The sequence below is a fragment of the Microtus ochrogaster genome, chromosome 19 (genome assembly GCF_000317375.1).
Source record: "Microtus ochrogaster isolate Prairie Vole_2 chromosome 19, MicOch1.0, whole genome shotgun sequence".
Lineage (NCBI taxonomy): Eukaryota > Metazoa > Chordata > Mammalia > Rodentia > Cricetidae > Microtus > Microtus ochrogaster.
Window position 1 is genome coordinate 47,622,522 of NC_022021.1, and position 26,352 is coordinate 47,648,873.

At 39.8% G+C, this 26,352-nt stretch overlaps 1 protein-coding gene across 1 annotated transcript in view; it reads left to right on the forward strand.

The window, feature by feature from the left end:
- Positions 1–26,352, forward strand: part of LOC101995159 (zinc finger protein 208) — a 41,194-nt gene that overhangs the window by 8,656 nt on the left and 6,186 nt on the right. The window contains 5 exon segments of the mRNA XM_026783712.1: positions 535–1,317; positions 7,658–7,782; positions 13,614–13,740; positions 14,126–14,221; positions 14,882–15,950. Coding sequence (XP_026639513.1) covers positions 535–1,317; positions 7,658–7,782; positions 13,614–13,740; positions 14,126–14,221; positions 14,882–15,950 — 2,200 coding nt within the window.

Sequence of the window (26,352 nt, forward strand, 5' to 3'; positions counted from 1 at the left end):
AAAAAAAAAAAAAAAAAAAAAGAAAGATTTATTTAATGGAGTTATGAACAGTCCTCTTGTTATGCAGCCTCCTTTTTCTGTTTTCTACAACTAAAACTTCATACTTAGGATAGAACATTGTCTTTCTCCATGTCCGTCTTGTTTGTTATATCATCAACTTCCTGTTTTCTTAGTTCAGCTACTTCATAGTTTTCCTGTGTACACAGTCCAACAGTTTCTCTGTTTGTTTAATGGCTTGCTTTCTGTTAGCATAATGCCTGAAGATTTTCCACTACTATCCATGTTACATCTTTTGTAGTTAAATTTGAATTATATTCTATTATTTCTATACCCTATTTTGCTGTTTTCTTCTTCTTTCAATTGAAGTTTAAATGATTTCCACCTATCATATTTTCTAAGTATAGGTTCAGTGAATATAGATGTTGAATATATTATAGTTTTTTATCCATGAAAATAAAGTCTCAATGTTAAAGATAAGCATTGTAAATATGACAAATATTCCTAAGTTTTTCTCCATTTCATTTTATTAACCAGGAAAGACACCCTATAAGTGTAAAGAATGTGGGAAAGCCTTCACTAAAAACTCAGTTCTTACTTATCATCTGAGAATTCACACTGGAGAGAAGCCCTACAAGTGTGACGTATGTGGCAAGGCCTTTGCTATGCCCTCCATACTTCAAAACCACCAGAAAATTCACACCAGAGGGAAACCCTACAAGTGTGCTGTGTGTGGCAAGGCCTTTTCTGTGCCTTCCACACTTACTAACCACCAGAAAATTCACACCGGAGAGAAACCCTATGAGTGTGAAGTGTGTGGCAAAAAGTTTTCCAGTCATGCAGACTTTAGAAAACACCAAAGAGTTCACACTGGAGAGAAACCTTACAAGTGTGAAGAGTGTAAAAAACCCTTTAGTAACCTTTCAGCCCTTAGTAGACACAAAGTTGTGCATACTGGAGAGAAGCGTTTTACCTGTGAACGGTGCGGCAAAGCCTATGGTAGGAGTCACCACCTCAGTCGGCACCAGAGAGCTCACACTGGACAGAAATGCTACACATGCAAAGAGTGTGGCAAAATGTTTTACTATTCTTCAGACCTTAAAAGGCACCACAGAATTCATTCTGAAGAGAGACCCTATGAGTGTGAGGAATGTGGCAAAGCCTTTCCCAGTCCTTCAGACGTTACTCAGCATGCAAGAACTCATAAGAGAATGAAGCAGTACACCTGTGAAGCCTGCGGTGAGCGCTTTACTATTCAAACGACAATTTCCAACCTCCGTAAAATCCGTCTTGAAGGAAAGCCGGCTGAGTGTGAAGGATGCCGAAAGAGCTTTTAAAGGCTCTTTGTACCTTAAAACACGCAAAGGCGTTCAAACAGCTGGCCTGCCAATGTGAAGGATGTGGCAGATGGTGCAGGTATCATTCAGTTGTTGCTCAAACTCACACAGTTCTTACCTGAGAGAAAAGCGACGCGCGTGAGAAAATGACCAGGGTTTAGCTATTCCTCATGTCTATATAAGCATTGGAAACCCCATCCTGATGAGGAAGCCTAACGAAAGCAATCAGTGTGACAAGTTCTTTACCTGTTCTTCATGCCTTAAGTATCCCCAGAGACTTCAAACCTCAAAGATTTTTTTTAAGATTGTGCTTAATTAAGCACCAGATAAGTCATACTAGAAAGGAACTTTGTGAAGGCAAAGTTATTGGATAGCTATTGAACAGTGATTCTGATATCCTGCAATATTTTAAATTTATACACAGAGAAACCCTGCAAATTCAAGTGATAAGAGAAATTACTGTCATATATCACAGAATTTGTTTTGTTGAGAAGCCATATATATAAACCATATATCTATTTGTCACACCTCCTCCAACAAAGACACATCTAATTCTTTCTAAATAGTCCACCAACTGAAAACCAAGCATTCAAATCCATGAGCCTATGGGTCTCTTCTTGCTCAAACCACCACAATGGTGGCCATAGCCTTTGACCATGAGCTAGATTAAATTCTCCTCAAAGTTGCTCATGTACTGTATTGCACCAATTGGAAAAGTTACTAATAAAAATAATGAAAGTGTCCATTTTTTTAAAATATTTATTTATTATGTATACAATATTCTGTCTGTATGCCTGAAGGCCAGAAGAGGGCGCCAGACCTCTTTACAGATGGTTGTGAGCCACCATGTGGTTGCTGGGAATTGAACTCGAAGAGCAGGCAATGCTCTTAACCACTGAGCCATCTCTCCAGCCCCCTGAAAGTGTCCATTTGATATCAGATATGTATGCATCATAGTGTTTTCTTCCTACCTACTTATTTCTCTTCTGCCCCCTATTGCCCATGTTCTTTCTAAAGTGTTTTCTGTTTCCATGGACACACAGCCATGAACACTGGTCACAGGTGTGGTCTCAACATTCTTTTATGTTTAATCAATGTCATTGTTATTTTTTCTGAAAAAAATATGCAAAGAAAGGAAAAATTGTCATGTGGTTTAAATGTATGCGTGTCCGTGCTATTATTTACTCTGTTAATATTTGCATTTTAGTTTTAATTTAATATCTTTCATCCTTTAATATTTTCTAATTTGCCACTTAAATCTTTAATGGTGTTTCATAGTATCATTATCCTGTGACTTATAAGAGATTTTAATAACATGGTTAATATTAAAATTCCTTAAATTATTTGCTAGCATTTGCAAGACCATTATTGGTATTTGGTTATAATGGAGTCCTAGGAAGGATATGCGTAGTGTTATTTGACAAAGTGAAGTTCCAGATACGACACAGCGATTATTTTACTGGAGCTCTCAAGCCTGTGCTGTGTTCTGTAACTGACTAGTCAGGGATAAAAAGTAATCTCTATAAGATGGTAGGTGTAGTTTTAGGCAACAACTAATGAGTATTTAAAATGTCTTAAAAGGGTGTCCTTTGAGTAATGATTGTCTTACTTAGGGTTTCTGTGCTGCAAATAGACTCCATGCATGACCACGGCAATTCTTACAAAGGAAAACATTTAATTGGGGTGAGCTTATGGTTCAGAGGTGTTAGTATTTTATTATCATGGTGGGTGGCATGCAGGCAGACATGGTGCTGGAGAAGGAGCTGAGAATTCTACATTTTGACCTCAGGCAACAGAAATTGGGTGTGGCCTGAACATATAGGAGACCTCAAAGCCTGACTCCAAAGTAACACACTTCCTTTAACAAGGCCACACCTCCTAATACTGCCACTGACTATGGGCCAAACATTCAAATAAGAATCGATGGGGTCATACCTATTAAGTCATCACAGTGATTGTCTGAGTAAGGTGATACAGCTACCTGCCAGTTATTAGTACGGAGCAAATAACCAACTTGCATTTTATTTAGTGGTGTAATAATCATTGAGGCTCTTCTCAGTAAGGGATTGATTCTATGAACTATCCAACAACATTATTTGACAAGCTAATAACCTGGTCTCTTTCAGATGTTATATTTCTTAGTAACAGAGTTTTTAGAATGCAGTTTAAAGAGCAGAGCCAAATCCCCACTAGTGGTGGACAGATTAGAGTGCACCTAATTGAAATACCCCGATTATAATACATTTTGCTATTTTAGTTTATTGACCATGAAATTAAGCATTCACCTAAATACAGATTTTATAGTTGAGCAGGAAAAGAGAATATCATCCATATATTTCAGGAATAATATCCCTGGGAATCTAAATGTGTTTTATGTCCTAATTGTAATTGTTCCTGTACTAGAAATTGTGCCCATTTTAATTTTTCCCGATGAAGGTACCTTTGGTCAATGTATACTGAATTATTACTACCATAGGGGGAAAACAAAAGGAAACTAACAAAAATAAGCAGATAACAACAGCAATAAAATCTAAGCTCTGGCCAGGCGGTGGTGGCGCACGCCTTTAATCCCAGCACTCGGGAGGCAGAAGCAGGCGGATCTCTGTGAGTTCGAGACCAGCCTGGTCTGCAAGAGCTAGTTCCAGAACAGGCTCCAAAGCCACAGAGAAACCCTGTCTCGAAAAACCAAAAAAAAAAAAAAAAAAAAAAAATCTAAGCTCTGGGGAAGCCACCCTGGCCCATACTGTAGCAGCAGAACCCCATCAACCCTTTCTTAGTACTGGGGTGCTACAGAGGCCACTCTCTAAATTGCAGTGATCAAAAAGGGCCACATGGCCAGAGGACTTGAGTTCCAATCGGTTTTCTCAGGAAGACTAAAGAAACTTGACTGGCCTGGAAGCCAAGCAGCTGCTGAGTCTTGCTGTGGCCTGCCAAGATGTGTTCAGCAGGAGAAAAAAAGAGGTGTTTTTTGTTTGTTTGTTTGTTTGTTTGTTTTGTGTGTGTTTTGTTTGTCTCTCCTATTGTTTAAAAAATAATTGACAAGGATATTTATCTTCTCCTTCATGGCCTCTTTATATTAATTTATTTGAGTATAAAGTGGAAGAGTTATTACTCCAAGTATTTTGTTCCTTTGGATCTTAGGAGACCGGTTACTCTCCACCTACTGTCTCCCATCAACTGCTTGTGAAATAACCACTCTAAGGCTTAATATCAGTTACAATTGTTTGGCCAATGGCTTCGACTTCTTACTGGCTAACTCTCTCTTTTCAGTTAACCCATTTCTATTACTTTATATTTTTCCACAATGCTCGTGGGCTCATGGCTTGTTAACTCATATCTTGCTTCCCCACTGGCTATATGATGTCTCCTCCCCTGCCTTCTCTATGTTAAATGTGGATTTCCCACCTAGGCATATTCTGCATGGCCATGGGATGAAACAACTTTTTTTTTTCCATCAGCCAATAAGGGAAACACAGTGACTTCATACAGGAGGACATCTTACATCAAATAATTATATAAACACTGTCCCTGTCACAGAATACTATGAACCTATATTTATACCACTCTCCCATTTCGAATTGTGGACCCTTTTAAGTGAGTTCTTTTTGACAGTTTTCCCCTAATTCTGCTGAACGAAAGACTTCCTTAACGTCTAGGACCGAGTGCCATGTTGTCAGGGTCCCAGCAAGCTTCATGGCTGGCGCAGAAATGATCTACAGGAAGTTAAGAAATAACTTGGGAGCCGGGCGGTGGTGGCGCACGCCTTTAATCCCAGCACTCGGGAGGCAGAGGCAGGCGGATCTCTGTGAGTTCGAGACCAGCCTGGTCTACAGAGCTAGTTCCAGGACAGGCTCCAAAAACCACAGAGAAACCCTGTCTCGAAAAAAAAAAAAAGAAATAACTTGGGTCAGCACCACTTTAGCCAGTGCTGGGACAAAAATTTCTTGGGTTTGACCAAACACTTTATTTTTCTTACTCAGTTAAACACAGTAAAAGTTCTGGAGAAGGTTTCCATTTAAAAATTATCCTGGCAAACATTTAGACATGGCTACGTTGAAACTCCATTGCATTGTACATCTCTTTGGTGAGGTACCTGTGACCTTTACCCTAGGAATGGGGTCTTGTTCACAGAGAAACAGAGATCAGGAGAAGGAGGATGGACATGTGTTTGATTGACTCAAAATGCAAATTACATAGGACCACTTTCATAAAGATGGATTTTATGCACTGAGGGACAAAGCTCAGAATAAGAGACTGAACAATGCTCAGGATTTGGGGTGGTGGCGAGATTCGGATGACAGTGGATCCATAGACTAGCAGAAGCTCTCCTGGGTGTTAGACAACATCCATTCCTACTTCCTAGTGAACAGACACCAGTCATTTCCTTCACTTAAAGAAAAAATCCTTCATGTTTAACAGTTCTGGTTCATGTAATGCTTTCTGCAAGCTGTGCCTTTTACATCATTCCCTTGGTCCTTTCACCAGAACATCTGAGAAAGTCTTGGGTCAGTGAAAGTCCCCATAGTGACTAAACCTATTGCCAAATTTCCTAATTATAAATTTGTTAAAAATATTTGTAATTCCATTTTGTCTACATATTGTTCATTAATTGTTCTGTTCCTTGGTTGCTGAAACTAATGTCCCTTGGTACAGTCATTCGCATCACTCTGTGCATGCTCAGGAATTCTAGATCTCAGCCCCAAGTTGCTGGATTAGAGCTGCATCTTCATTGGATTTACCATTTGTTATTGTTCATATTGAGTTGAGCGGTACCCTCTCCATCACCATGGCTCTCTAATGTGAGAAATGTACATTATGTGTGGTGTAGTGTGATATTAGCATGGGACAAAAATGCTTATTTTAAAATTTTATTTTTTATTTATGTTGTGTGCATGGTTATACTACTATTGTCTTTGTCTAAGAAATTGATCCTCTGGAACTGGAGTTACAGACAGTTGGGAGCAGCCATGTGGCTGCTGGGAATCCATCCAGGTCCTTTGGAAATGCAGCGAGGGCTTTTTACTGCTGAGCCATCTCTTCAACTGCAACAGTACTCTTTTGTAGATACCCTTACTCTCCATTGTATGGTTCTTAAGTGTATAGTATGCATAGGAGTTCCTAGGATCTTCTGCCATTCACTTTCCTTAGTGCTGAGTCTTGTGCCACATCACAGCACTGCATCAGACTTAGGGACATTGCTCACATATATCAGAAGTTCTAGCTCTCTTCTCACTCAGGGTGACCTTTAGATTAATATGTAGAAGTGTATATTCCTCTCTTTGTTTTTATTGCTGTTTTAATTTTTATAATATACAGTATTCATTTCTTTATCTTTATTTCAGGAAATGGTGTCATTCAGTGTCGTGGCCATTGATTTCTCTGCAGAGGAGTGTGAATGGCTGGGCCCTGATCAGTGGAATTTGTACAGGGTTGTGATGTTGGAGAAGAATTTCAGCAACTTTGTGTTCCTGAGAGTGTTTTCCTCTTTTTAAATTGTTGTTGCCTTTTAAGCCAAGGCTGTCCTAATCAGGAACTGTAATTCTCAGTCTAACAGGTAAAATGGGCTGGGTTTTGTTTTGTTTTGTTTTGTTTTTGGTGTTCTGTAGACCAGGCACGCCTCAAACTCACAGAGATCCGCCTGCCTCTACCTCCCAAACAGATATATTTTTTGATAGACAGGTCATCTTCAAACCCTTCAGAGATCTATGGAATATGACATTTAAGATGTTTTAATAGCAAAGTTTCCCTTTTTTATACAATAAGATATGTCTGCTAATGACAGCACCAATCTACTTTGGAGATGATAAGCATCCTACACTGTATTTTAGATAAATGTGCCTATAAGATGTCTTTGTTCGCCCTTTGTTAGTCTTGTTTTCTGATTCTTTTGTCTTAATCACCCAAGACACTGCCTGACAGGCAGGGTTACCAAGGATGGTTTCAATAAGCATCTTGAAGAGATGGTGCTAAGTTTTACATTAACTTCCTGCTTCCTTATTTTTAAGTAAAACAGATTAGTCTTAGTTTTCAAGCAGTAGTAGTAAGATCCCAAAAATAAGTAGACCTGAGCTTTAAACTTACAGGTATTAGCAGAAATAACTAGGAAACGTGGTAAACATTGCTATGAAAGCTTGGGCTCACAGGCTAACACCGGGTGCTGAGATCACAGGACTGAAACAGCCTGATCCCCTGTGGCTGTGACTGTGCTCAAGCCTGCTTCTTTACAACTTCATCAGCAAACAGTTGGGCTCAACACAGTCACTGTACAAATCACCTTTTGTGCGATCCCGGAAGTTGTTCGCGCTGACTTATGGGAAATGTAGTTCCAAACACGATGACGTCACAAGACGGGTCTTGGATACTTCCGCATTCAGTATTGAAACTTAGCTTCTCCCCAAAGTTAGGCGAGTGTTCTGCTCAGCGCTGGGCTTGGATCCCTGACATGGAGGTTGGTGCAGGGTGCAGCGCCGTCCTGCAGATCTGAGGGACTGTGCAAGGTGGCGGGTCCGGCATGGAGGTTGCTGACTTGGGCTGCTTAGCGGGGAGGCGGGAGAAGCTGACCTGGAGACGCTGTGCTGACCTAGGCTGGGCCACTGCACCCGGGTGCAGGTTTGACAGGGGAGAGGGCGCTACGCCAAAGCCATGTTCTGTGAGTGCCCAGTCTCCTAGGACGCCCCTGCTGCCCGAGCCCACCCGTGGTTCTGGGACTGAAGGGCTGGCTTAGTATAGGAATGGAAATTGGAAAGAACCGGTTGCAAGGGCAGAGAAGGTCTGTGACTGCTCAAGTCTGAGGAGTGAAGGGAACTCACTTTCCTGCTTGCTGAGAAGCATGCTCTCCCTCGTGACCTTTGCTCGCATAACGGTAGTCATAATTCTCAGGACTTCTAGACCTCTTCCCTCCTATCCTCTATGGTCAACCTACTGCTCCTGGTTTAAGCTCATGGAGGTGCCTATTGTTTCTAGTTTCCAGAGACAGAGCCCTGTGAGGGCTATTGTTATATGGAAGGTTAGTTCCGTCCCCTGTGGCATGGTTTGTTATGGACGCCTCTGGTTGAATAGGAATCCCTGATGTACACGCCGCGACTTGAACCATCACATTAACACCCCTGTGTAGCCACAGGTATTGATGTGTCATTGTGCAATCCACATAATTACAGAGTTTACACTGCAGAGTGGAAGAGACTCGACAATAGTGCTGCATCAGTATCTCTTGAGACTGTGTGACGTCAGAAGTTTGGACTCCTTTTCAGATATGAGGGAGGACATGATGTGATGAGAGAAATGGACCTCATGATTGACAGGAGGAGGCTTGAATGTCTGTGTAAGGGGGGGGGGACGGCCCTGCTCCTCTGGCAGGCACTGTACATTGTCCTAGCATTACATGCCTTTCTGTCTCTTTCTTTTATCCGCATTGTTTGCACTCAGTGAACACCCTCAGTCCCTGAATGTGGCATCCAGGTCCACTGATGTTCCTCAAATGGGTCCAGAAAGATTTGCCAAAGTTTTCGTGGTGGGCTGAAGACAATAGGAGATAAATTTGGAAGACTGTAGCCCACTAAGGGTTCTTTGGATTGCCTATAGAAGCGTCCTGTTCATGGGAAAACTGCCACTCTAGTCTTAGCAAGAAAACGGGATATCTTCGTCTGGAGTCATTTGGGTGTCCATGCCCTTGGGACGAAGAGTTTCATTATCCCAAATAACTTGTTCCAATGTGGAAACAGTTTCATAGGTTTTCAGAACAAAGACTGTGATTAATTAAGACAAGTTTAAAATACATTGGCAGGTGCTATGAGATGGGGGACCTATTCTGTCTGCCTAAGAACCTGTCTGGTGACATTGTTGGCTTTTGAATAGATGGAAGCTAGCATTCTGCCAAGTCAGTGGACTCTGAAAGTCTCTTTCATCTATTGTCATAAGCTGTTTGGTCCACCACAGAGTGATAGAAGAAATGAATGTTTCTGAAGGATAAAACCAGCCCAAGGAGCTAATTACTCTCTGAACCTGCAACATCCCAGTCTCCCCACAGTAATGAACCTCCACATGGTCCATCAGTCTCTGCAGACACAGACTCCTCCCAAGAGTTTTCACTCACAGCCAGACACAGCTTCTTCTCAGTAATTTTTCCTCCACAGCCACTCCCCCTAGCTCATGTGCTCTTGCATATACTGCCCAAGTGTGTGTCAAGCCATGTGTTTGTGCTCTGGAAACTGGCTGATGACATTGGAGTGTACTCTTAGGAAACATGGGCTTCAAACCACCTTGTTTTAGCTCCTGAAATTTTCAGTGAGTTTCCAACCGTATTTAAAATAATAGACACTTCCTTCTTAATGTTGCTGATATCTAGGGAAAATCGTAGCTGTATGGGAAGTGGGAAAAGCACCCTGCCTTCTCCATCAGAACATTCCAGGCAGTGAGTCTAGGACAGTTTGCAAATGCAATGACATGTTTGGAGTTGAACGTTTGTCTCAATTTGTCCTGCAGACTCTATAAGAAACTGTATTCAATTGTTTTGTTTGTGATAAGTTGGCAACGAAAGAAACAAAGCCAAGAAAGGAATAATCCTTAGAAGTCCGGGTTCGAATCATTTTCAGTTTTGAGTTAAAAATTTCTGTCACTGAATCAAGGATACTTGTCAACCTCCATAGTCATGTCTCTCCATAATCAGTGCCCCAGTGTTCTTCTCAGCCTCCTTCATGAAGTCCCATCCGCCCTGTCTTCTCTCTGCCTCTACTCCCTAGCACCCTGCAGGGGTGTTTGTGAGCATCATAGCTAGCAAAATAACTAGGCAGGGAAAGCAAGAAGGCAGTTCTGCCCAGCAGCATTCAGTGGCAGGTGTTGGTTCAAATGTCAGGAGTGTGCCCCCAGGGCGTTACGTCAGACACATTTATGCACACGCACAATTAAGTGAAAATTCTTCTGGTGATAATTAACCCAAGCCCATATGCATAACAGAGTATACATAAATTGCATTGAGGAATAACGTAAACTAAATACAGAACACATGTTTAACAATTCAGTTTTGTTCTATTTGTCTGCTCTACATATTTGTTTTCTGTGATGGTTCCATTTTTCCTTTTTATTACTTTGGCTCTGTACTATATCTTGAGGTCATGAGTGGTACCCCTCTTTTTGCTCAAGATTGTTCTGGCTATGGCTATGTGGGCATCTTTTGTGATTCTTTATGAACTTTTGATACCGTTCACTCCTGCGAAGAATGAGATGTGGATGGGTTGGTAGGATATAATTTTTTCAATGCTCTATTGTGTATAGTTCTTTCTCCTTCAACTATGACAGCGAGTTTTGCTTTGGGTAGTAGCTCAGCTTGGATGTCGTGGTCTTTTCATATTTGGAATGCATTTCTCCAATCTCTTCTGGCTTTCGGAGTTTCCATTGAGAGACTGGCTGTTGTAGTGATATTTTATTTGTACTTTAATAAATAAAGCTTGGTTGAGGATCAGAGGACGAAGCTAAGTAAGCCACTAAAGCCGAGGGAGTGGTGCCACACACCCAAAGGTAGTATGATCTCCGTGAGTTCAAGGCTATCCTGGGCTACACAAAATCCATCTAAAAACAGATCCAGGTGGTGGTGGCTCACACCTTTAATCCCAGCACTAGGCGGGTGGGGATAGGAGTGATGTGGCTGAGCGGAGAAAGGAATATAAAGGGGAAGAGACAGGAACTCACTCAAGTGTGGAGTTTGAGGATTTGTGAAGACAGGATCTCATCCTTTTGGTCTGAAGATTTGGCAGAGGTAAAGGGACTCTCTGGTGGTTGGCTGCTTTGCTTTTCTGATCTTCACCTTGAACCCCATTATCTGTCTCTGATATGTGCTACAGGCTGTTATCCAAATAAACGTGCTCTTTTCCTTAGAGATTTTAGTATATCATGAGGCTCATAGTTTCTGGTCTTGTTGAGTTAGTGTTCTGTCTAATCCTTATATTTGTATGGATGTGTCTTTCCTTAGTTTATGGAAGATTTCTTTTATGATCTTATTGCAGATCTTGTGTATGGCATTGCCTGGGCATTTTTTCCTTATTTGTGCCAATAATTTGAAGATTTCGTCTTTTTATACTGTCTTATAATTCCTGTCTTTCCTTCCTGCAGATTTTTTATTCTTATTATTATTTCATATTCTTAGCTTATTTTATCTAGATCTTCAATTTTATCTGTGAGTTCTGACATCCTATCTTCTGCTAGATTCATTCTCTTGTAAGTCTTTCCTCTGAGTTTTTTTTTTTTTAATTACTGGGCTTTTCAATTCCATCTCCTTTCCTGCTAGAATTCTCTTCAGTATTTCCATTTATTGAATTCCGGCTTCAAATGATGGATTATCTTTGTCATTTCTATCATTCTTATATTTTTATTTTCTTTGGCATAAGCCAGACATTTATTTATCTTCCTTGTGTACATTGTCTTTAATGACATTGAGATATGTCTTCATGTCCTCCTTAGACTTTTTTTATTCTATTTATTTATTTATTTATTATATTCTTTCTGCGTGTATGCCTGAAGGCCAGAAGAGGGCACCAGACCTCATTACAGATGGTTGTGAGCCACCATGTGGTTGCTGGGAATTGAACTCAGGACCTTTGGAAGAGCAGGCAATGCTCTTAACCGCTGAGCCATCTCTCCAGCCCCCCCTTAGACTTTTTTTGTAGTCTTTGATGAAGTTAATGATTGTACCTTGAAATCTGTGTCTTGGTTTGTTCATCCCTTGGTAAACATTTCTACAGAATGTGCAATGTTTGGGGGACGAAGTCAGCTTGGTCTTTCATTTTTCCCGTGAGAACTAGGCATGTGGTCTGTAGGAGAAAAACACAGGCACACCCTCGCAGTCAGGCTCCCTGTGGCAAACTTAAATGTTGTTTTACTAGGTTTGTGTGTCTGACTTCATAGCAGTTTCCTTTATTCTCTGTTATAAAGCAGCTCTTACCTTCTTTTGACACACATGCTTCAGTTTTCTTTATATTCATTTTTCTGTGGTGTTGGATTTATCAAGAGGAGGCTATAAATGAATTTCTATAATTTGTGTGTATTTTAACAAAATCATAAAAGTAAAATAATCAGGGAATTGTGGTCCACCTGTTTAATGTGGGATACTATTCAGCTGCATAAAGATGTAATATAGTCATTTGAGATGGTATGGATGATGTTAGATTTCTGAACACAGAGTAGAGACGCAAGGCACGAGAGAGGCACAACAGAGGAGACCGGCCATCAGTACTCACAGAGACGGGCACCAGCTCTCATCAGGTCTCATCTGATGTGCTTGTGCTATCAGGCTGGAGAAGAGTTAGATCTCCCAGTTAATGCCCGATTGGCTCTCTCATGGCACTGGATCCTGTGTCAGACTGGCCTAGCCAAGTATACTATTGGACAGGAACAGAGAAATGTATTTCCCACTGTTCTCTCATGAGGTCCTCTGAGGATGCCTTGGGATAGTGTAACTCCTCACATTGAATAAACTTGCTTCTAAATTTCCTAATAATAAACTTATTAAAATATTTGTCATTCCATTTTGTCTATGAATTCTTCATTTGTTCTTCTATCTCTTGTCTGATCAAATTCATGTCACTGGCTACACTGTTACTTGCATCATTCTCTACATGGTCAGGATCCCAGACCTCATCCCAGAGGTGCTGCATCAGATCTGCATCTTCATCGTATTTCTTATTCATGATTGTGTATAATATGTTGAAAAGTACCTTGTCCATCACCGTGGTTCTCTACTGAGAGAAATGTATATAATAGGTGTTGTATTATAATACAAACATGGGACACTAGAGGTATACTTTTTTTCAAAATTTTGCCCTTTATTTATTTTCTGTGTGTGTGGGTATTTTGCTAGTGTCCATGTCTAAGAGATTGTCTGAGCTTTTTGAGCAACCATGTGACTTCTGGGAATCAAGACAAGGTGCTTTGAAAGAGCAATCAATCCTTGTAATTACTGAGCATATCTCTAGCCCTATCATACTGATTCATAGATCCACATACTCTCCATTTTATGGTTCTTTAAAGTATAATGTCCATGGGAGTTTCTAGGATCTTCTTCTGCCTTCACTTTGTTTAAAGATGAGTTCCATATACCATCACAATACTACATCAGACTTATTTTAGGGACATTGCTTACCTATATCAGAAGCATTTCTAGCTCTCCTCTGATTCTTAATGACTTTTAGATTTGTATGCAGAGGCACATGATTCTTCATGGTATTTGTGCTATTACTGACAGTTTTAATAAATGCAATGTACGTATTCATTTATTGTTCTTTATTTCAGGATATGCTGTCGTTCTGGGATGTGGCCATTTATTTTTCTGCAGAGGAGTGGGAATGTCTGGGTCCTGCTCAGTGGAATTTGTACAGGGATGTGATATTGGAGATTTACAACAATCTTGTGTTCGTGGGTGAGGATCTCTTCTGTGATAAATTCTTAATGACTGTCCGCATGAAACGTGCTACCTTTGTAGACTGTCGGGTGGGATTTGTGCTTACAACAGTGACTGGTAGTGTTAGAAATTCAGTCGCATGAGCAGGGTGTGTACGTGTTAAAGAGAATTTCACACTCATCAGTTTTAATAGTTGTCCTTGTAACTAAGGGCCAAGAACCTCAAGACATTCAAATCCTAAATTCCTCTGAAGCAGTCTGATGTGCCCGATATAACACATGAAGAGTTGTTCCTCTATGATTGTTTATTGTATCTTCTCATTCCCTCTGCACACAGTCCTGGGGAGGACATGTGATTCCCAGGAGAACACACTAACAATGCTGTTCCCTTTTCACACAATCAGGTCTTGCTTCATCAAAGCCATACCTGGTGACATTTCTGGAGCAAAAACAAGAACCTTCAGACATGAAGAGTCAAGCAGCTGCCGCCACGCAGCCAGGTGTGTAGGGATGAGGGGTCAGGGAGCAGCGTGGGAGGCCAGTGGTCCAGCAGAAATCTGGGCTTTATCCTTAGAACTGAGAAATGAGGTTTTGGGGGAAATCACTTTTTTAGGGATCTCCCTTTCTGTCCTTTGCTCTCTGTGGAGGACATGTCTCAGATGTTTATGATGCTCAGAGTTTTCCCACACTTTCTTCTTCTCCTCCTATGAGAGTAACTTGTCTTTACAGTGATTCCAAAGCTCTGTCATTTCTTAGTGAACTGATTTTTTATAATATGATTGTTTTGGGTATTTATTTTCCTCATAAAATATTAATCTTCCTATCTTAAATCTTTGGAATATGTTATTTAATATTGTAATGACAGTCGTCTATTTATCCAATGTAACTTTCATGCCTTTCAAAACAAAATTCTGCATTAGAATATGTATAGATTATGTATATAATGTGTGTACATTATAACATATAATTATAATGTATATAACATGTACATATAATTTATATACATAAATTATGTATAAATGTGTTTTCCACATGGAAATGCTTTTCCATAGGGAAATGCAATTATAATAATGAGCGATTGTTTTGTTTTTAAAAATAAGCATGGTAAAAATAGAGAATTTTGCTCGGCTTTCATTCATTTTTCATCCTTTACTCATCAGGCAACGAACACTATCCAGTTAAAGAATGTGGTAAAACCTTTCATTGGAACTCACAACTTCCTAACCACCAGAGGATACATTTAAGAATGAAGCCCTATAGGTGTGAAGAATGTGGCAAGTCTTTTTGTTTCCCATCATTACTTTCTATACACAAGAGAATTCATACAGGAGAGAAACCCTACAGGTGTGAAGTTTGTGGCAAAGCCTTTCATTCTCCATCATTATTTTCCGTGCACAAGAGGATCCATACAGGAGAGAAACGCTATAAGTGTGAAGTGTGTGGCAAGGCCTTCCATTGTCCATCATTACTTTCTGTGCACAAGAACATTCATACGGGAGAGAAACCCTATAAGTGTGACGTATGTGGCAAGGCCTTCCATGCTCCATCAGTACTTTCTAGACACAGAAGAATCCATACAGGGGGAAAACCCTATAAATGTGAAGTGTGTGACAAGGCCTTCCATTGTCCATCAGTACTGTCTGACCACAAGAACATTCACACAGGAGAGAAACCCTACAAGTGTGATGTATGTGGTAAGGCCTTCCATGCACCACCATTACTTTCTGCACACAAGAGAATTCATACAGGAGAAAAACCTTACAAGTGTGAACTGTGTGGCAAGGCCTTCCATACCCCGTCATTGCGCTCTGTACATAAGAGAATTCATACAGGGAAGAAACCCTACAAGTGTGAAGTGTGTGGTGAGGTCTTTGGCACCCCCTGGCAAATATCTAGTCACTTGGTAATGCATTCTGGAGAGAAACCATACAGGTGTGAGGGGTGTGGGAAAGCCTTCTCTACAAAGTCATACCTAACTAAGCACAAATTGCTTCACAGTATGGAGAAACTTTACAGATGTGAAGAATGTGGCAAACAGCTCAACAGTTCTCGAAGTCTTCAAGAGCATCAAAGAATTCATTCTGGAGAGAAACCCTACAAGTGTAAAGAATGTGGCAAAGACTTCAGAACACACACAGCGCGTTCTAGACATCGGACCGTTCATATCGGAGAGAAATGTTACAAGTGTGAAGAATGTGGCAAAACCTTTTACCAGTCTTCCGGTCTAAAGCGACACCAAAGAAATCATCTGTGAGAGAAAGCACACTGGTGTGAAGAAAGTGCCAGGACTTTGAGACTTACAAAGAACTTTTGAAACTCCCGAAATCCACATTGGAGAGACATGTCCCAAGTGTGAAAATTGTTGCCAGCCCTGGAGTAAGCTTTCTAGTATTTCTCAACAAAAGGTAGTTCAACTGTAGTCAAGAGCAAAGATTTTAAGGTGTTCATTAAATGTTTTACACTTCTTCAGACCACAAAACATATGAATTTTTTCATTCCGAATAGAAGCCCTAAGGATAGGAATGGGGTAAAGTTTCATAATATTTCAGACTATACTCAGCACAAAGAATACACAGTGGAAGCCAGCCATGCTCATGTAAAGAATGTAATGAATCTTTCCTTGATTGAATGATTTCTTTCTGACCACCTTCGAATTTATCCTGAGGAGAAGCCCCACAACTGTGAAGGGTGTACCAATGTCTTTGAAGGCGCCTTACAAAAAAAGAGGAAGTTCTGAAGCTTAGCAACATGCCTATGATTGTGAAGAGTCATCATCCGGCCCTTACGGTACAAGAGTCTCTGCAAATGTAGACTATGCCCAGGCATTTAGCTGTTCCTCATGCCTGTGTTCACGTCATAGAGTACTTATAGGTATAGTGTACTACAAATGCTAAGACTATGACAAGGCCTTTATCTGTCCTATCAGAAGTGTCCTCTGAGACTTTATACCAGTAAGAAACTCCACACACCCTAAAGTATGAGAAAGTCTTCAATAATATTACTATCATCTATACAAAAGTCTATACATCTAAATCATTTGGAAACTTCTCATGTAATATTTTAACCATCAGCACCAAAGGTTCTTCACTGATGAGATGTTCTACAAATGAAGATTTCCTTCTGCTCTCAACTTTATACAGACAAGCAATACCTGATGGAGCCTCAGTTGAGGGAATCTCCGACTCTGACTGACCGTTGGGCCTGTCTGTGGGTCATTTTCATGAATTCAAATTGACATAAGAGACTCTAGACCACTAGATGATGGTAGTGCACTTTGTGGGTGCCACTCTTAGTGAGCTGGTCGTGTGTATGTAAGAAGATAGTGGCATTTCTCCATGGTTTCTATTTCACCTACTGTCTCTACATTTCATCTGTGTGCCCTGGCCCTGGCTTCCATGGAAGATGAAATGTAGACAGTGAAATGAAATATCCTCTTTTCTCCCCCTCAGTAATTTTGGGTCATGGTGTTAATCACACCAAAAGAAATAAAACTAAGTAAACAATATGGGAAGACTTTCTACTCTTCTTTATACACTAGTTATCATCGGAGCCTTCATACTTGAGATAATATCACAAGGCTTTGAGGTTTCTTCAACATTAATTCTACACTAAAGCATTCGTAGTGTAGAAATTCCCTACTGATACAAAGAATATTATAAAAATTTTATTTGTTTTTATCAGGATTCAAATACCATAAAGGGCAAACTGTAGAGGAATCCTATGAAAAGAAAGGAAACTCAAATCTCCCCCCCCCCTTTTTTTTTTTTTTTTTTTTTTTTTTGAAATACAGAATCTGATAATTAAATTTCATCTGGTCTCGAACTCACAGAGATCCGCCTGCCTCTGCCTCCCTAGTGCTGGGATTAAAGGCGTGCGCCAGCATCGCCCGGCAGGAAACTCAAATCTAAACTCACTGTCAGTGCATGGTGGAAGTAGTCAGTTTTTATCTTCTAGGAACTCACAGTTAAGAAACTGCCTTGAGTCTCAGATTAGCTATGGAATGGAATCTTTTCTACTCTAGAAATTGTTAAATACTTTGTGAATCTTTCAAATTGGATTTTACTTTATAAATAAAATGACGTAATACTGGGGAGAAGTGCCCGTGCACACACATATTGGAAGCCTATCCATGCTCAGAAATTCTTAAGAAAGTCTTAAGGTTGCTGACATTGCCTTCACTGCAGCACTAAGGAGGAAGACAGACCAGACAGGACCTCATTCTAGACAGACTTGTCAATCAAATGTCCAGGTGGAAGCCCTGCTTGTTGAATCTAGTTTCTCTAAGTTGAGGAAGTTGTTCTGAGTCGGGGTAAAACATAGTCTGGAATAAAGGAATTGACTATGAACTTCACATTCTTCATTCACATGAAGTCTATAATGAAAACATTAAATCTTCCTTGTGATGGGGTTTGTATTTTTGTCTCAAGCATGAAATGCATCAAAATCTTTCAAAGAAGAGATGGATATTCTCAGTACTCCATGATTCCATGTAGCTTCTTCACGACAGTGAGTGCAATCCATGGTCCTAAAATATATTTCTGACACCTTTGTATTCGAGGAGGAATCATCGCAGTGTTCTGCTTAGCCCAAATGAGGGAAGGTAGAATGGACACAAAAATTAAATTAGACAAACAAATGGGTGAAAGTGTGGAAGCAGAATTTACAGAAAAGTGGAAAGATCTTTAGATGGATTCTGGAAGTTCATTGCAAGTAAACATCAGAGATTGGTAATTTTCACTTCGTTCAATGATTTTTAATCATCTCCGTGGCCCTGACCGATGTCCTTCACTGCGTGGATTCCAGCGTTCATATGAACCCTATGCCGGCCCTGGAGTCTGATCCACGTCTGGCTCACACTGTGTCTAAGCACAGGAGGACAAGGATTATTTATTTTTGTTACTGGGTATTAAACCAAAGCCACCTTCATTATAGTCAAGTGGCTTAGCCTTTACCCCTAAGCCTAGCCCACCCTGTTCATTCTCTACCTTGTGTTTAGATAAAACACATCTATAAATTGTCCTTGTTAGCCTTGTTTTCTGAGTCTTCTGTCTTAAGCACCCGAGACGCTGTATGAGCAGCAGGATTACCAAGGATGGTTTCAAAAAGCATCTTGAAGACATGATGCTTAGTCCTACATTAGCTTCCTGCTTCCTTATTTTTAAGTAAAACAGACCAAGGTGAGTTTTCACGCAGTAGTAAAATCCCACACTAAGTAGACCTGAGCTTTAAACTCACAGGTATTAGCGGAAATAACTAGGAAACGTGGTAAACCATTATTGGAAAAAGGCTCGGCTCACAAGCTAACACCGGGTGCTGAGAACGCAGGACTAAAACAGCATGATACAATACACCGTGACTCAAGCCTCTTTCCTTACAACTTCAGGTAAACAAAACTTGGCAGGAACCCAGTCACTGAACAAATCACCTTCTGGGAGGGGATAGCGGAAGTCCTTCGCGCTGACTTATGGGAAATATAGTCCAGACCACTATGACGACACAGGAAGGTGCTGTGGATACAGAACTTCCGCGTACTCTTAGCTTCTCCCCAAAGTTAGGCGCGCGTCCTGCTCAGCGCTGGGCTTGGATCTCTGACATGGAGGTTGGTGCAGGGTGCAGCGCCGTCCTGCAGATCTGAGAGACTGTGCAAGTTGGCGGGTTCGACATGGAGGTTGCTGACTTCGGCTGCTTAGCGGGGAGGCGGGAGAAGCTGACCTGGAATCGCTGTGCTGACTTAGGCTGGCCCACTGAACCTGGGTGCGGGTTTGAGAGGGGAGAGGGCGCCACGCCAAAGCCATGTTCTGTGAGTGTCCAGTCTCCTAGGACGCCCCTGCTGCCCGAGCCCACCTGTGCTTCTGGGTCTGGAGGGCTCAGTAGCCAAGGAATGAAGTTTGGAAAGAACAGGATCGCATTGGCAGGCAGGCTGGGTCTGTGACCGCTGGGGTTTGAGGAGTTGGAGAGCTATCTTTCCTGCTTGGCTGGGTAGCATGCCCCTAGCCGACCGTTGCTTGCATGGCTGTAGTCAGATTTCAGATGACATGTTGAATACTTGGACAAATTGCGCCTGTTAAACTTTATGTCCGGCCTATTACTCTTGGTTTGATCTCGCAGATGTTCCTAAAGTTCCCAGTTTCCAGATGCAAAGAGTCCTGTGAGGGCAATTGCTGCATAGATATTAGTTCCTTTTTCCTTGGAATGAATTGTTAGATTTATGGAAGCCTCCATAAATAGGAATAGGAATCACTTATATACACTCCTGTGACTGGAATCATCACATTATACTCCCATATACCCACAGAATAATTTTGTGGTTAGTTTAACCCTCTCTTTGCAGAATCCAGATAATTATGGATTTCACAGTGCAGAGTGGAAAAAGACTGAACAGTAATACCGCATCCAATTCCATTTCAGACTGAGTGATGTCAGAAATTTAGACTCCTTCTCAGATATGAGAGAGGACTTGGTGTGATGAGAGAAACGGAATTCGTGATTGACAGGAGGAGGGTTGAATGTCTGTGTAAAGGAGGGGAGAAATGGTCCTACTTACCTGGCAGACTGTACACTGTCCTCTGGTCACATGCTTTCCTTCTATCTCTTGACTTTATCAATAGTGTCTAAACTCCCTTAAACAAACTCTGCCACTGAATGTGGCATCCAGGTCCTCTGATGTTCACTGAACAGTTCTAGAAGTATTTACCCAAGTTTTTGTGCTGAGCTAGAGACAATAAAAGATGATTTTGGAAGGTTGTAGCTTACTCAGGTTCCTGTGATTTGCACATAGTAGGTTCTGGTCAATACAAAAACGTTCAGCTCTCGTCTTAAAGGGGAAAAGAGACAGTTTAATCTGAAGCCATTTGAGTGGCCATGCCCTGGGAACATAAATTGAGGGTATCCCAAATTCCATGCTCCAAAGGGGAAGCAGTTTCATGGGTTTACAGAACAAAGAATGCCATTGGTCAAGGCAATTTTAAAATGCATTGGTGGGTACTCTATTGGTCATGTACTATGATGGGGTGACAATTCTAAAAGTTTCTTTCATCTATTGTCACAAACTGTTTAGTCCACCACAGGCTGATGCAAGGAATGACTGTTTCTGAATGGTAAAACCAGCCCTAAGCAGGGAATTCTTCTCTGAACCTGCAACATGCCAGTCTCTCCACAGTACTGAAATTCCACAAGAGTTTTTCACTCACAAACAGGCACAGCACAGCTTCTTTCTGACAATTTTCCTGCCCAGTTCCTTTCCCTGTTTCATGGACTCTTACGTATATTGCCATCTTCAGTCAAACCAAGTGTGCTGGAGACTGGCTCGTGACATTGATGTCTACTCTTAGGAAACATGGGCTTCAAATCACCTTGTCCTTTCCACTGGAATTTTCAGTGATTTCCCAACTATATTTAAAATAATGGCCACTTCTCAGTCAAGGTGAATCTGTAGGGAAAATGGTAACATTATGCAAAGTGGGAAATGCTCACTGCTTTCTACATCAAAACAACTTCCTTACACTGTAGGGATGATAGAGCAGCATGCTCCCGTATAACTGACAGGCCTCAGACATTTATAGATATTTCTAATTAAGCCTATTCTGTGGCTCATCCTGTCATCTCTGAATTTCAAGAAAGAGTCAGGAAACCCAGAGTTCAAAGTCATCCTCTTCTTCATAGCAAATTCAAAGTGATCCTAGGCTACATGAGACCTGTATTAAAAAAAAAAAAAAAAAAAGGTTCGTAAAAACATAGTTTATTGGGTGTAGTCGTTGAAGATGCTTTGTTTTCTCCAGTGCATATTTTGTCGTTTTGTGAACTGGTAAATGACTGAAGTTATATGTGCTCATGTTTGGTTCTTTGATTTTGTTCCATTGGTCTAGCATGCATGTCTGTCTTTTCTAAACCCTTTATCTTGTTTTTATTACTATGCCTCTATCTTATATCATGATATCTAGAGTAGTCCTCCTATAATTGTTCTTTTTTTCCAAGATTGTTTTGGCTATGTACGGCTTTTTTGTGAGTTCATATGACCTGTATGATAGTGTTCATTTCTGTTAAAAATGAGATGGGAAGTTTGAATGTGATTGCTTTCAATCTGTACATTAATTTTGGTAAAATGGTCATTTTGCCAGTGTTAATTTTACCAATAACTTAGCATTGGATATCTTTCTATTTTCTGATGTCTTTCTCTATCTTTTTCTTCATTTATTTAAAGTTTTCCAGGTAAAAGGAATTCACCTCTTTGGTGTGTTGCATTCCCAGACATTTTATATATATATTCTGTATCTGTTGGGATGCTTTCGTGATCTTTTTTTGTCATAAGACTATTCACATGGTTTATTACATTTATTGGCTTGTGTATGTTGAATCGTCCCTTATCAAGAGATAAGCCAACTTTGATTATGTCAGATAATCTTTTTTGAATTTATATATATATAGGAATTTTTCGAGACAGGGTTTCTCTATAGTTTTTGGTTCCTGTCCTGTAACTAGCTCTTGTAGACCAGGCTGGCCTCGAACTCACAGAGATCTGCCTGCCTCTGCTTCCCGAGTGCTGGGATTAAAGGCGTGCGCCACCATCGCCCGGCTGACATTTTATATTCTTTGAGGCCATGGTGAATGGGTATGTCTTCGTGATCTCTTTCTCTCTACATTTGTTGTTTATGTATAGAAAATTATTCATTTGCACAAGTTGACTCTTTATTCTTCCACAATGCTGAATTTGTTTGTATGTCTAGAAATTTTTCAGTCTTAGTTTTGAGATTATCTTCGTATATCATCCACAAATAGACATACGTTTGTTTTCTTCTTTCCCTATTTCTAAGTTATCCCTCTTGACTTATTGATCCAGCTAGTGCTCCTAGCAAAATTGGGAAAGGATATGGATAGTTTATACTTACGTCAGTTGCTTGCTTCATGTTTTCCTCATTTAGGAAGATTTGGGTTAGAGGTTTCCTCATACATGGATTTCATAAGAGGTGTGTTCTTTCAAGTCCTCCCTTCTCTAGCACGTTTATCTGAGTGCATGTTGAATTTTGTTCAAGGCCTTTTCTGTATCTGTTGGGATGCTTTCGTGATCTTTTTTTGTCATAAGACTATTCACATGGTTTATTACATTTATTGGCTTGTGTATGTTGAATCGTCCCTTATCAAGAGATAAGCCAACTTTGATTATGTCAGATAATCTTTTTTGATGTGTTTGTGTTCTCTTTACAGGGGTTTTTTTTTGAGCATTTTAAATCTGTGTTCATTATGGATATTGTTCCCTATTGTTCTTTTGTTCTTATTGTTTTATCTTTACCTAATTGTGTTATTAGAATGATATTGGCTTCATAGAAGTAGTTTGGCATGGTCCTTCTGTTTCTTTTTGTAAAATTTGAAGAATGATTAGCTGTAAATTTTTGGATGTCCATGAGAATTCTGTTGTGAATCGATCTAGGCATGGAATCATTTTTTTTAATCTGGAAGACTTTTTATTATAAATTCACTTTCCCCATTTGTTTTGGGTCCATTATAGACCCGTTAAGTTCTTCCTTAACTTTGTTCATTTATATATAAAAGTCACATGTGAATGAAAATGAAATGACAATAAGATTAAATTTCTGGAACTTCTTGAAATCAATCCTATGGGCAAAGGTTTTAGCTATGATTGCCTACATGAAAATATGAGAAAGAGCATCCAAAATATTGCTAAGTGATACAATAAAAATAGTTGGGATAAACAAGAACCAACCTAATCCAAACCCAGCTGATGGCAAGAAATAAGAAAGATCAGAAGAGAAATTATTGAAATTAAATGAAAGGATCCAAATGATCACAAATTCACATCAGATTCATTTATAAGAATGAGTGACTCTTGTCCCAAGGAACCATTCTGTTCATGACCACAGTAGCAGAACCAGAATGAAAAGGGAGATGTTAAAATAGATACCAAAGAAAATATTTTTGAAAACCTATTTTCTATTCCATTGGGAAAATGCAAAGAATATCACTTAAATGTGTTCCTTGTAGACAGCAGAAAAAAATGATTTTGTTTCTTTTTTATTGTTTTTTTATTGAGTATTACATTTTCCCCCTTTCCTTTCTTCCCCCCCTCTCCCCTCTTTTTTAAATTGTTTATCTGTTTTTGATTTAATTTCGGTATGTGGTACCTCTCCAGAAAATTGTCCACTTCCTGTAACTTTTCCAATTCTGTAGAGTACAGGTGTTTGAAGTATGACCTGATGATCTTCTGGATTTCCTGTGTGTCTGTCGTTATGCCTCCCTTTTCTAATTTGTTCATTTGCACATTTTCTTTCTTTTGGATAAGGGTTAGTCTATTTTGTTGATTTTCTCAAAGAACCAACCTTTTTTCTCATTCATTCTTTGTATTGTTTCCTTGTTTCTATGTCATTGATTTCAACCCTCAATTTGATTATTTCCTGTCATCTACTCGTCCTAGGTGAGTTGCCCTTGAATTTGGAGCATAGATGTTCAGAATTCAGACTTCATCTTGATGGATTTTTCCTATGATGTGTATTAAATGTATAATTAAAAATTAATAGTCATTTATGATAGTCAAACTTGTCATGTTAGGTTTTCTAGATAAACAGAAATATATTTCTGTTTTATAATAATCTTCAACTCTTAAAAGACCTACAGAATATGGCATTTAAAAGGTTTTAAGAACTTAGACTTTTCTCAACAGTGAGACTTGTCAGCTTCTGGCAGAACCAAATACTTCAGAGAGGTTGATGGGCATTGAAGCAACTTGATATGCAAATATGTAGCTGCAACCACTTATTAAAGACAGATCTAGATATAAAACAAGTCTCTAAATGAGTTATAGTTCTACAATGCCCATAGGCTTAAGAAAGAAGCAAAAAGGGATATAGATAGTCATAGAAAACAGTAAGTAGTTTTAAAATGATAAAGAGAAAAGTAAAGTAATATTAAAAAAATAAGCCAGGTAAGATGAGAAATACACAGAGAATCTAAATCCTATATGTTGTGTTAATTTTGAATTTTTTGAAAGCTGATGACTGAACAACAGCAGCTGAGAGACATGAGATTGTGACGTTAATTAAATTGAACCAGTCCAAATACATTAGGAATGTCTTTTAATGGAAGTAAAAAAAAATGTATTGCTTTTGGGAAAGAGATTGTGCTTTTGTTTCTAAGGAAATAAAATGCTGTGGTTTCGTTTAAGGTTGATAGAGATCAGGTTTGATCAGGGAAGAGCCCCTGAAAATCCTGGCTACAGATATAAAGAAATAAACCTAGAGTTGTGCTGGTGAAGGGTCTCTAGATGTTTGAGTTATTGTGGTCATTGTTGGACTCCTTGGTTTGGATGTTCACCTTCCTAGACCAGGATGGAGGGGGGAGGAGTTTGGACTTTCCACAGGGCAGGGAACCCTGCCTGCTCTTCAGACTTGAGAGGGAGGGGGAGAGGAGGGGGGGGAGGGCGGGGGGAGTGGGAGGCTGGGAGGAGGCGGAAATTTTTTTTTCTCAAAAAAAAAAAATTAAAAAAATTTTTTAAAAAAAGTGAAAAAAAAGAAATAAACCTAGAAAAACTACAGGGTGGGTGACAAATATTTTACCTACTCAACATAAAATAAAAACATTATCTTCGGCTGGCTTGTGTACAGTGCACAGTTCATACTTGTGTTAATGTAGACATGAATATTACTTTTGAAAGTATGTGTGTTTTCAGCGCAAAGGGACCGATGAAAACAGGTGACCCAGTTGATTTAAGGTTTCAGGGCAGCTCTGATGCAGTTTCCTCAGAATTCTGCAGGCAGAACAGTTTCGAGACTGCTGTCTGCCATAATCCAGCCTCACAAAGTAATCTAGCCAGGACTCCAGATAAGCCTCGTGCTTTCCCATTGCACAGAGACTGGGTAACATATGTTATTGCTGGTTTTTCCAGTAGTTTGTCAGTATCTTTATTTTTTCAGGTTACCTAAAAAGATGCCTTTGCTCATAGACAACAGAAAGCCTTATACTCTAGGGAATATAACACTCACATTGCCAAGTGGTTGGGTGGGCAGTTTTTGGCCATTTGGTGGGTTATGGAGGTTTGTTATCATTTTGGAGGTCTATAGGAATATAGAATATAAAGACAACTATTAACCTCAAATATTTTGCATTGTCATGAATTTTGGTACGTTGATACAAATTTAAAACTATTTTTGGTATATTATATATTCAAGTTTCTATTCTTGTTTGGGGCATTGTACTTATGCAGCTCATCTACAAATATGATGTATACTTAAGAAATGCAGGTTACTAGTTAGTCCCCTATGATAATCAAACTTGGAGTCATGGTAGGTAGGCTTTCAAGTTTAAACAGATACATTTTAGATAGATAGGTGATCATTAACATTTCAAAGACCTAAGGAATATAGCATTTAAGATGTTTAATAACCTGAGACTTTTCAGGCCAGTGAGAAACATTTGCTTCTGGCAGCACCAGCTTACTTCAGAGAAGATAATGGGCACTGAAGAAATTCTATACGGAGTATGCTTTCATTTGGGCAGGAAACTGTGCTTGCCTTGACTGCTGACAGTATGCCGTCCTAATTCAACAAGCACAGCAAGGAAAATGATTGCTGAACTTTGACAAAACAAGGCAGGACATTACAATAAAACTTCCGTTTTTTTTTTT